The 12,200-nt window shown below is 56.1% G+C and overlaps 1 protein-coding gene across 5 annotated transcripts in view; it reads left to right on the top strand.

The window, feature by feature from the left end:
* Positions 1–4,748: 4,748 nt before the first annotated feature.
* Positions 4,749–12,200, top strand: part of RAP1GAP2 (RAP1 GTPase activating protein 2) — an 80,330-nt gene continuing 72,878 nt past the window's right edge. For 2 of the 5 annotated variants that reach the window (XM_056335970.1, XM_056335953.1), the window contains exons 1-2: positions 4,749–4,865; positions 7,342–7,458. In XM_056335970.1, the coding sequence (XP_056191945.1) occupies positions 4,816–4,865; positions 7,342–7,458 (167 nt within the window). In that variant the 5' untranslated portion in view covers positions 4,749–4,815. Of the gene's footprint in view, positions 4,866–7,341; positions 7,459–10,604; positions 10,755–12,200 lie in introns of those variants that run through there. The other 3 variants (XM_056335980.1, XM_056335962.1, XM_056336082.1) reach the window with 2 other exon arrangements.

The following is a 12,200-nucleotide window of genomic DNA, read 5'->3' as shown; positions in this document are numbered from 1 at the left end:
TCAGACATCTCTGCTTAAGGCCCCAGCCAGCACAAGTGAGAGCTTCAGTGCTTCTTAATGCTAATCCAGTTGTGCTGACTCCTGCCTGGACCTCCTCTCAGCTTGTGTCCTCTAAAAAATAGAGTTCTTCTTGCAAAGCCAAGTTGTTAAGAGGTGAAGAATTTCTGTGTGAGGGAGGAGAGCACAGAATTTCTTATTCAGAGAAGTGTTGTCTCATTAGGAGCTCCTCTCACCCATTTTAACCATCAGGCCAAGGCTTGCCAGGGTGTCGTTTGTCTCAGCGTGGTGTTTGGGGGCAGGGGCGGCTGTTTTTATGTCTCACTGTGTCTTCCCCTAACTTATGTGCTATCTTGAGTAGGAGTGAATTACAGATGGGGAGGTGGGGGGAAGAGGGAGGGGTGATTTCTGAGTGCATCCTGTTTCACCAGGTTTGTACAGTTTTCATTGATTTTCCACTGAATAAAAGACAAGCCTGCAAACAATCAAGGTCAGGCGTTTGGGGACAGAGAGCTGCCTCTGTAAATGAGGTCATTGCTCCAGGATATGGCTGTGCTGCGAGGGAAGGCAGTGGAGCACAGCTCATCCTCTGCACCCAGCATGGCATGGGATAGAGCTGGCTGCCTCTGCAGCATTGTCTGGCAGCCCAGATCCAGCCACGATGCACACACGCTATTGCTATTTCCCATCATTTCTCTTGCTTGTGCTTGCTATTCTACAGTGAACTGGTTTCACTGGAAGCTTTTTGCTCTGAGAGCGCTATGCTTAGCTTTTTTGACCAGGACATGACCTAGAAGTCCCTTAGCTAATCCCTCCAGCAACTGCTGCATCCTGCCCTGCAGTTACACTGCGACCCTTCCCCACTCCCAGCTCGCTCCAAGTGTCAGGAGCCACTTCTCGCACGGGCCTGGGGTTGTTTGTGATCCGCAAAATGAGCCCGAAGTGTCACGAACGCCATTTCAGCCTCAGGAGGGGCCGTGAAGTCGCCGCTGCCAGCCCAGCCCGTGGCCGTGGGGCCGAGCCAGCCTGCTCCTTGCCTGCTGTACGGGAGCGGGGGATACCCCACCGCAGCACCGCCCCACCGGCACCCCGCGGGCAGGAGGGCGAGGGGACCGCCGCGGCAGGGGGCCTCGGCCCCGGGTTTGACTGCAGAAATGTGGCCTTTCCCCCTGGGAGCCGCTGGGGGGGGGGGGGGGAGGGGCGAGGGGGAGCGGGAGGGCTGTGGGTCGGGGCTGCAAGGCAGCAGCAGCGCTGCCGTGCGGGACTGGGTGCTGCCCGCTGCCCGCAGCTCCGGGCCGACACCGGCCTCTAGCGGCGGCGGTGCGGGCGACGGTGCGGGCGGCGGTGCGGGGGTGCGGGCAGGGGCAGCTTGCAGAGCCTCCAGCGCCGGGCTCGGGCCGCCCGGGGCAGGGGTTGGCGGGCCCCAGGCAGGGCAGGTGCTTGCGGAGAGGGTGCTGCAGGAGGGGTGGGCGCAGCCCCTGGGGCCGGGTCTGCTGCTCGGGGTGAGCTGGCACCAGTGCCCGGGCAGCCAGGTCTGTATTGTATGTGGGTGTGTGTGGGGGTGTGTGTGTGTGTGTGTGTGTGCACGTGCATATGTGGTGTGTGTCTGTGTGTGCATGTATGAATGTGTCTACATGTGTGTATGTGGGGGGGGTGTATGTGGGGAGGTGTGTATATGTGTGTATGTGTGTGTGCGTGGGTGGGCTGTGGCTGAGCACGGTCCTGGCAAGCTGCAGCGTTGGTGCAGGCAGGGCTCCCTGCAGCGGCTCAGCTGGGCACCCCAAGTCCTGCCAGCACGTCGGCCAGGCAGGAAGGCAGCTGTGGGGGGGCTGGGGGCTGTGAAGGTGCTGCCTGGCAGAGAGGGTGGCTGTGGAGGGAAGGCAGGGAAAGGGAAGTTGTGCTGCAAATCATGGCCTTGATCGGGGCCTGTCTGTGGCACAAAGGTCTGTTTTGATCCCATCTTAGCTGAGATATTTGTCTGGGTGGGTAGTGGTGGTGTAGGCATGTAAAGGTGGTATCCATCTCTGCTTCACTTGCAGTCAGTGGACAAAAACAGGCACCCTTTTTTTTTATTTTTTTCTTCAAAGTAGCTTCAGCTATTTCAATAGCAGCAACTGTGGCTGCTCCTGGCCGTGCATCCCTCTTCCCTCTGGCTGCAGGAGCAACTGAAGTCTGTGAGCCCCTGCCTGCAGGGCTGTCTGGTTAAATGCCTCATGTTAGGTGAGACCAGTTCACTTGGGAGGTGACTGAGAGCAGGACACAACAGCCACTTCCCAAAGGGAGCATGCGTCTTGGTGTGCAATGAAGCTAAACCTACACCCTGAGCCCTTCCAGGCTAACTATGTAGTGTGGTTTTAGAGCACAACTTTCCCCTCCACCCCCTGAGTTCACTATTAAGGGAATTCTTGCAATTAATTTAAAAATTAGCTTAACTTTGCTTCAAATATTATTTTTCAACCTAATTGAAATGTAGAGTGTGTGTGTCTCCTAATTGCTTTGAAGAACCTATTAAGAAGCTCCTTAAAGTGATGGAGGGCTAAAAGCTAGAGGGTTTTGATAAATTTAACATTAGCTTAACATTTCCACAGAGATTTGAAAATATCAGACTTATAAGGATATTTACTTGAGCTAAGTAATGCAATTTGTCCGAGGTCCCCTTGAAAGAGCTGTTGCTCTGCCCAGCCGCCTGCGGTGAGGTTGTGGTGCGCCCCGGAGATGCTGGGGGAAGGCAGTAGGGGAGTGTGACTCTGTGACACCCCGCTGAACGTGGCAAAGCGTTGGGAAATAACGGGCCAAATCTGTTAGCCTGGCTCTGGTGCGCTGGCCCCAGCGGGGTGCCCGGTTGGGATCAGCATGGCACTGGCAGTGACAAGGGGCACGTGAAAGATGCTGCATGCATTAGCTCATACATACTACGTGAACACTCAATTTTTTTAAATTTCTCAGTATTTCAGAACTTTTTTTTTTTTAAATAAAAGTGGTTTTTATTTTTAGAACTTCCAGGTTTGCAAAAACTGGCATGCTGAAACAGGGACTGTCAGTTCCCAGGCTCCAGGGGCTTCAGTCTTTCCTGTGCCCATTCCTATGGCCCCTCTCTGGCCCTGCATTCCCCCTGGTCCCATCAAGGCTGCCCCACCTGTGGCCTCCCGCAGCAGGCGGAAGCACCAGAGAGAAGCGAGGGCTGGGATGGGATGAGGGTCTGGGTAAGGGCCAGCCATGGCTTTGCCCTGCCAGGGAGCAGCACGACTGGTGCTGGCAGCAGGGACCAGCTTGGTCGTTCCCATCAGTGCTGAGAGTCTCTGCATGTACCAGTGTGAAATCCAGCATGGCTATCATGCTCTGCATAGTGGACATCGGATTTTTAATCTGCCCTTGGCTCTGAATCTGATCACGAGTGATACTGATCCAGGCAGAGCTAGTGTCTGATGGCTGCGGGCAACTGATAACAGCCTTGCTGAGGAGTGAGCTTACTTGCTGCCTGGCTCATTGACATATGATGTATCTACAATTTCCTGGTCATAATTTCAGCCAAAGCATCCAGCTGAGGACCAAGCTACCAGCAGAGTGGGCTGCCAGCTGCCAAACCAAGGTATGGACACAGCCTCCCTGGGCAGGACATTGCCTTCCAGCCCGTAACTTGTAAGAGGTGACAGCTCCTCCAGAGGGGAGGTCACTGCCTGGAATTAGGAGGAGCCCCTGCTGAGTTTCCCTTATGTGACCATGGCAAGGCACAGCCCCTCCAGCCAACACAGCAAAGCACTCCCCTGCTTCCTAGCTGAGACGGAGGCATCAATGCCTTTCACATGTGTTTGGGCCCTACAAGAGTCGGAGTCTAGAATTGCCAATAATAGGTATTTACTTGAGTAATTAGTGTCACTTGATTTGAATCAAGCTTGCTGAGTTGTGAAAATAAGTTCTCAAAGACCAGAAAAGCTAGGATTTAGGGCTGGAACATCACTTTTTAGAAACAGCTTTTAGTATGATTTGACTTTTCTTGAAATAACATCTAGGTACAATCCCAGTTTGTTTCCCGAGCGCTTTGGGCCCCCATAGATGAACATACCCTGTGGCCCCCAGGGGCTTTGGCTGGGGGACCCTGGCTCAGGTAGGCAGCAGGTTTAGCTCTGAATCTGTGGGACGATGATTATCACTCAGCATTCCTGGACCCCATGCAGGAGAATTCTGCTGGGTGGGTTGGTTGTTTTTGTGGGTAAGCAAGAACCAGCGGCAGAACCAGGGTTTTGGGGGTGAGCTCCTGGCCTGTGCTGGTGTGGCCATGCAGCTGTGCTGCAAGGGGGCTGGGGGGACTCAGGCTGGGCAGGGAGGCCTGGCTGGCCTCAGCCCGTTTCTGGGCTTGTTCCCACTGGTGACTGCCAGGGACTTGGCGATGCTTGGCTCGGACTCGCTCCCTGCGTTTGCGAGTCTGGGAAAGGCGCGTTCCCCTGGGGGTGCTGGTGGGATCCCTCCAATGGGTGGGAGACTCGGGGGATGGTTTGCCTGCAGCCCACCGCCCTCGCAGCGCTGCCGGGGACCCCCGGGGCTGCCCTGGGAGGCGGGGGGGGGGGAGCGGCCATTGCGTAACGCTTTACGTAACAGGGCACGGTGATGTGACCCCCCCCCGCACCTGCCCAGGTCCCCCCCCGGTCCCCCCCCCGGGCGCGGGAGGAGGCGGGAGCGCGCAGAAGCCGGCGCAGCCGCCCCAGCCCGGCGGGGACCGTGTCCGCGCTCCGGCGCTGCCCGCCCCGGCTCGGAGCGGAGCTGTGTGGGGCTCCCCCCGGCTCCCCCCCGCCCGGCCCGCCTGCGGCATCGCTGCCCGGCATGGCCTCGGGCAAGGCGGCGGGCGAGCGGCGCTGGGAGCTGGTGCGCTGGTGAGTGCGAGGCCGGGGGGTCCCGGAGGGCGCGGGGGGGCGCCGAGCTTACAGGGGGGTCTCGGCTCTGCGGTGGGGGTGCCCCCAGCCCGGGGGAGTCCCGGCTGCCGGACCAGGTGGGAAGAGGAGTCCCGGCGGGGTGGGCTCGGGGGGGACGCGCGGGACCTAGCCCCGGCCCTGGGCACTGCAAGGGTCGCAGCGTGGTCCCGGCTGCGGAGGGTCCCCGCGGGGCAGCTGCTCCAGCCGGGGGGTGCATCCCCGGACAGGGAGGGGGATGGGAGTTGGGAGTTGCTGCTGGGGGGATCGCTGGCGTTCGGGGCCAGTACCGGTAGCGGAGTGGGATCCCAACGAGAGTCTCCCTGGCGTGCCTGGGCTTTGGACCCGCCGCGGGGAAGCCTCTGGGACACGCCCGGGATGCTCTGGGGGCATCCCGGCTGTTGTGGGGGAAAAGGGTGCTGAGGCTGCTCCGGGCTCTGGCGTGTGGGGATCGCTTGTCTTGCTGGAGCCAGGGGGATCGCAGCAGCCGGGATGGGCTGACATTGGAAACAAGCTTTCTTTGTTGCTTTTTTTTTTTTTTTCTTTTTTAATCGTGGAGTTTGTGACGTCCAAAGCTTGTGACTTTTGAGCAGGGCGCTGTAGCGATGCCAGGCTGTGGCTGGGGTGACTCTGGCTGCAGCGCGGTGCTGCTGATGTAAGAGCTGGGACCGGGCCCAGGGCTGGTCCCAGCACCGGCCGGCCGGGGAGCGCAGCCAGGCCCAGGCTGGGTGCCAGAGCTGCCAGGTGTGGGTGGGATCCCTGCAGACCAGGGTCAAAAGCCAGAGTGGAGATTGCCTGAGGATTTCTCTAAGTTTGTGAAGCTTGCTTTCCCCTCCGCCCTTTCTTTCTTTCTTTTGCCTTTCTTCAGCAGCCTAGAGCACTTTTTCTTTTGCACACTTAGACCCAAACTATTACAATGGTGACTTGGCTTGGCCATCCTGCCATCCCCATGGCCTCAGACCCCCACTTCTTTTCCCAAAAGATGCTCTAGCTTGCCTGCCACTACTTTGTGCAGTGTTATCATATGCAAGAGCTGCAGGGGAGCACTGGGACTGCACCACGCTTGGTTGATTTCACTAAGAAAATAGGCAGGTCAGTCTGTACTGGGGACACCCAAGGAACCTTTTGGGTTTCCTTTTGCTGAGAGCGGGCAGTCCTGACTCCTGCACCATTGCTGACCCCAGCTCCGGCAGGAGCCCTGCAGCCCTGGGCTGCCTGAGCTCAGGCAGATGGTAGAGCCCAGTGGCAGCAAACAGCCTGAGATGTGGCCCTGCTCATCAGGTCTGTGGGGAACCCGTGGCACTGTGGTGTGTCCCCTTGGCCCCATCCGGGCAGCATGGCCGGACCCCTGTTGTTCATGGCAGGAATGTACAGCCTGGAGCATCTGCATGCAGATGAGAGGACCGTGAGCTCACCTCAGCCCTCCCTGGCATTCATGAACGCTTCAGCTGTGTGTGCGTGCATGTGTCTCCAACCAGTACTACAGGGGCTTTAAATAATTAATTGCTTGCTGATGAAATTTCGTGTTTGGAGGAGGGTGTGTGAAGTGTGGCTGGCTGTTGGGATGGAGGCAGGCAGTGGAATTTTGTTCTAAAAGATGGGAACAACTGCGGTTACTGACAGAACTTGCAGCTACCGTCCAGAGAATCCATACTTCTCCAACCAAAATAATAAACATCAGTTCATCACTTGGATATTATTTAATAAGCCTCAATATCTGGCCATTTGAAACAATGACATTTGAAATAATATTAGAAAGGCATTAGCTTGGTCTTGGAGCCAATGAGAATGCTGGGGACAGGTCTGGTGCTGGTGGGGGGATGGCTGGGTGGGAGCTGCTAGAGGCAAACTGCGCCCACCAGTGTGGTGATGCTGAGCCGCAGGGTGCTGTACCTGTGTCTCCCAGGGTTTTACACTGAAGCGTCCTGTGCTGCTTTGGGAATGTTTGCTCTTTGCTTTTCTGTGTGTGGCAGTTGTGACTGCGGCCTGGTGGTCCCGTGTCAGTGGGATGCTGTACTGGGGGCTGCAGCCAATAGCAGCTCCATGGGTGCTCGGTTGGAGGGCACAGAGTCCCCTGCAAGGCTCCATTCTGCAGCTGCCCACCGAGGAGCTGTGCTGGGCAGTTGGGGATGCTGCCCAGTGGCAGGGAGTGCAGGTGGCCAGAGGGTCACCATCCCCTCCCCTGGGAGCCACCCTCGAAGGGGTGCCCCCTCAGCCCCATGGGAGCATCCACTGATGGGCAGGGAAGGACAGGGACGGTGCAGGGATGCAGACAGACGGGGCTGTGATGTCATTTTGCTGTTTCCACTGAGGAACACATCGGTGGTGGTGCTGGACTCACAGCTCTGAGCTGTACTACTGAGCCCCTCCGCATCCTGCAGCTCCCTCTTCACTATCCTGCGCTAATAAATATTTCAGTCTTTCTTGCTGTTATTTTTAGGTACGTGCGAGAAGGCCGGTTTCGGATCGAGGAGAGGACGCTGACAGCTTTCCAGTGGCTGTACTCCCCCCACCAGCACCGCATCGTCAGCCGGGCAGACCTGGACTCACCCAGCAGGTAAGGGGGGCTGGTGGGCTCAGGGATGGGGACTGTGGGGAGCACCAGCATGTCCCCTGCCAGTCCCCATTGGCAGACCGCTCTGTCACAAGCCCTTGTGGTTTTGACGTGGGTCTTCTGATCCTCAGTCTGTCTTTGGAGCCCTGTGAATACCTGAATGTCTTGGGTTTTGCTTTAAAATAATGGTCCAGATGCAGCGGTTTCAGCCAGGAGCTGCAAACATCATGTAAACACCTCTCCAGTTTAAAGCAGCGGAAAGGACAAATTACTGTCCACCTGCCCAAACTTTTCTTTTTAACGCCCCCCCCCCCCCCCCCCCCCCCCCCCCCCCCCCGTGCTTTTGGTTAAGCATACAACCTTTTGAGGACCTGCTTTATGCATGCAGCACACTTGAGATTTACTTAAAAACCAGATTAGGAGCCAGGGCCCGCCTATCTCCAAGCCTAAAGTGATCTCTGGAAAATATTTGTTCTGATACCTCGATTTCATTCTGTGCTTAAACTCTCTCCTTCACAGCTCGTTGAGAACATGTCTTGGAGCCATGTCCTGGGCATGTACCCTGGCTTTCTGGGCTGATGCATATGCATTGCTGTCGGTTTGAATCCCAGGGTTTGATGATAAAATGCCATTAACATAAAAGCCTTGTGGGCCTCAAGATACATATAGCGCAGTGTCTGTTTTTCTGCTTGTTAAGAGCACTGAAACAGCTGAGTCCCTGGGTGGCTGCGCAGCTAGAAGCTTTTCCCTCTTTCTTTCAGCAGCAGTTTTACTTCAAGAGACCTTAAAGCCTTGAAGTATTTATCTCCCCAGAACTGCATGTACCAGGGTAACAGTGGGAGGGTGGCTGGGGAGAGAGAGGGTGCCCATCAGGGGTACCCAGGATAGGGAAGGGCTGCGAGTGCTCTTGGAGGGTCCCTGCAGAGTGAGGTGTCTCCAAGGGGGACAGTGCCTGCTCGTGGGGAGCAGGAGGGGAGGTGACATCTGTGTCTAGAAGAAACTTCTAGGAGCAGCAGGGAGGTGCCCCACTTCCCTCGCAAGAGCTGTGGCATACATGCATGCTGCTGCCAGCCGCTTCCCAAGACAGCGATTCCTTCACCTGCTGCCAGAGAGGCTTCCCAGAAACTGAAATTACCATGCTGGTTATTGATTTGAACTAATTTTTGCAAATTACTATCAAAGGCTGTATAAATCTCACCTCTGGTGCATGTATATCATGTGGCATGTGGAACTTAAATGTGTGTAACGTCATTTATAATTAATCTAAAGTACTCTTGGGGTTAATTCTGCTGGATTGATTTGATTTCCAGCGAGCTCAGAAATCTGGTAGAGTCTGTGGGATGTCAGTGGCCAGTTATGAATGGTGCCTGCCTCCCTTTTACAGGGGTAGCATCTTTACCCAGTCGCCCAGGGCAGCTCAAGTGCAAACTCCAGCTCAGTCAGTCCCGAGTTTGCCTGACTGACTCCCCAAGCAGAGAGGGGAGCAGCCCTCCTGGGCAGCACCTGCGGCTGGGGAGCAGAGCTGCTGGCCCCGCTTGAGGCACGAACCTGCTGCAGGCTGTGCTGTGCCGTTTGCTTCAGTAGCCACTCTGTGGGACGGAAGCGAGGAGGAAGCCGTGTTGGGGTTGTGTTCCTATCTAAAGCCCATTGTTTGTTACTGGGAGCAGTGGGGCATCCTGCAGTCCCCTGGCCTGGCATAAGGGACAGGGTACAGTGAGCAGGCAGCTGTGCCCCCTCCCAGCGCTGACGCTCATCGCAGCTGTGGCATGCTGCTGCAGGGGCTTCGTCTAGGGAACATTTTAGTGCCTCGGGTGGCATGCCGGCACTGGGATACTGTGTGGCATTTCAGGCTGTCACATTATTTATGTGTCACATTAGTTGGATCACTGTCTCTATTTTTGCACTTGCTGCTTTTTCTTTGTATAATGGTAGTGACACAGCTGAGCAAAAGGATGGCTGATCTGCTGGAGGGGTTGATGTAACAGGTGTATTTTATTGTTCTTTCTATTTGTACATGTTGATGTACTCATTGGTCCCACCTGAGCAGCACTTCATAGAAGGGCAAGAGCATGGACCCCATTTCCTACGGCTTTTCAGACAGCCAGGTTGGTTTTGCCCTGGTCCCACACGCGCAGCCTTGTGTTTGGAAGCAGCAGGCGCAATGCTGCCGGCAGAGCTGCTTTGGCTGGGATGGGCCTCTCCTTTGGCACGGGAGGGCTACTGACAGCTGGGCCCAGCTGCCCAGGAGCTGCAGGATATCTGTGGCTATTTGGTTCGCAACACAGCAAACCTGAGTGCAAGAAGCGCAATGGTTTTAAAGAGTATCCTGGCCAAGCCATGCCTGCTGCTGGTGTGCTCCGGCAGGGACCAGGCAGTGCCGAGGCAGCTGGCCGGGGTGCAGTGGGTTGCCCAGTTTAGTCCTGAGTGCCTTTGGGAGCTGAAATCACCTGCTCAGATGTTGAGTGCTGTAAAACAGGTTTCAGGGCTGCCAGAAAAGGGAATTGCATTGGTTTCAACAAATCACTTTTGGAACTAGTGGGAATGAGGCAGCACAGCTGTGGCAACCGGCTGAGCCCTGCGGTGCAGGCTCACCCTTGGGGCTGTGCCGGGTAGCAGCGGTGTGGGGCTGGGGTGGGTGACCCATGAGCTAGAAAAGATGGGCCCATCGGTGGGGATGGAAGTGTTGCCTTCCCTTTTGACGAGTCCAGACTTTGGCCCTGGAAGCTCTTCCTTTGTCTGGTCCAGCCAGTCCCTAATTGCGCCGTACCAACTGAAGGGGCTCACGTGTAAGACTGAAGTCTGCTTCCACAGCTGAACCCAGAGGGGGTTGCTCCCTTTTCTAGGTATTTTTTCATAAAACGGCCCTTTCACCCTAAAAGCCCCGGGCAGGTTCAGCGGGCAAGGTCCCCAGCTTCTGCTGGTGGGCATCACTCCAGCGATGCTGCCGAAGCCCCCCGATGAAAACTCCTTGCCCAGGAGCCCATGGCATCTCCAGCCTCGGGTTCCTTCCCCCCTCCCAGGGACACGGTTCCCAGCTGGCTGATGCCCTTCACCTGAGCAGCGCTGACTCCCCGCTGGGGCGGGCAGGGCTGCGGAGCAGCAGGGCGCCCCCCGCCCTGGGCTGTGCGGGGGCGCGGGGGCGCAGCGCCAGGCGCAGGCTCCTCGGTACGCGGGGATGCGATCGCTGCGGCTGCGGGGCTGGCAGCCCGCTCCGCACCCCCCCGCGCCGCTCCGCACCTCCCTGCGCCGGGGCTTGCAGCCGCTGCCGGCTTCGCACAGAGAGCGGCGAGGAAATCAAGGTAAGATGCTTCCGAGCCTTACTAAATCCGAACTGCACTCGCAATATATAGCGGTATTTAAATAGCGTGTGGGAACTGGAATATAAATATCCAGGGTAAGCCTTTAACGGGGAAGATTTGCATCCCCATTTGTCCTTGTTTTTTTACCCTGGATGGGCTTGCCCGAATGCAAATGCGAGGCAGAGCCCGGAGCTCTATTGTTGAGACATGTTACAATTCTCAGCTTCACTGTTTGCGTTGAAATATGCGGTGACTACTTCAGGCATGCGGGCGTCGTGTGCCGGGGCTCAGGGACAAGGAGCGGGGGACCCGTGTGCCCAGTGTGGCGATTGCCAGCACTTGTGTTAAATACTGGAAATTTAAGGAGGCAACTTCCAAAGATCTTTCCAGTGCTCTGTTCCCGTGTCTGTGGGGGGTTTGTGGGTAGTGCTTGCTCTGAGCAGCTCCCAGCAGGAGAGCTGTGAGGGGTTAGGGTCCTGCCTTTGCAGGGCGCCTCCTCAGCTGAGGGGCCCCTGGTTTTTTTGCGTTTGACAGAAACAGGGCACAGAGATTGTTCTGAGCCTCTCTATTCACCCAGCACCCTGTTTGCTGGGGTGACTCTCCTCCCCTCTGTCTCTGAGCAAGATCATAGCTTATCTCTGCCAGAGAAGCAGTGTAATGTCTGCTCACAAGGCAGAGTATTTCTTCTTATCCTGTTCATCTCTGCAGGCGAAGCACCCGCGTAACCCGGTGTGTGAGCTCCGCAGAGCTGATAAGGGCTGCGTGAGCATGTCGCCTGCATCCCTGGTGGATACAGGACATGAGATGGATCCTGCCAGGTGCTGCCTTATTTCTTCATCTTCTGCACACTCCAGGATTCACTGTTTTATTTAAGACCGCTTGTTGTTTTAGTAGCAGAAGGGACATAATATCTGTCCACACGGCACAATTTATTGAGGGTTGGAAACACGCCAAGGAGTCTAAATTCAGATTCGACAAGAAGCGTGATTCCAGCCAGCAGGCTCGCTCTCTGCATACGCCAGGTTTAGCAGATATTTCATTCTCCCTCTGCTGCTGATTCCTCCCAAAGGGCAGCTCACTATAACCATAGCAGCAAAACAGCCTTTTTTTCTTTGTTTATGTTTGTTTTATCATCCTTCCTTCCTCTTTGTCCCTAAGCGTATCCATATGGTGGTGGGGTCTTGGGGGCTACTCAGGGAGTCCCTCTGCTGCTGTTGGCCATTGCCTGTTGTGTATGTGAAGTCAGATGCTCTGGCTGTCATTAGCAGCTGCTGTGGAAACAGGAACAGGACTTCAGCAGCAACAGTAGAAGAGACATTTTTTTCAGGAGCTAAAAACAGCTCATTCTCTCCAGACCTCTTTCCAGTTTTGTGGGGGTAGATGAATCCCTGCTTAGAGTTAACAACTGCATCCAAGTTGGGTGTCAAACCAGAAAGAGCTGTTTCT

Source organism: Falco biarmicus, chromosome 1 (genome assembly GCF_023638135.1).
Source record: "Falco biarmicus isolate bFalBia1 chromosome 1, bFalBia1.pri, whole genome shotgun sequence".
In the NCBI taxonomy this organism is placed as follows: Eukaryota; Metazoa; Chordata; class Aves; order Falconiformes; family Falconidae; genus Falco; species Falco biarmicus.
The sequence above is the reverse complement of the archived record's forward strand: the minus strand, read 5'-3'. Positions and strand labels throughout refer to the sequence as shown.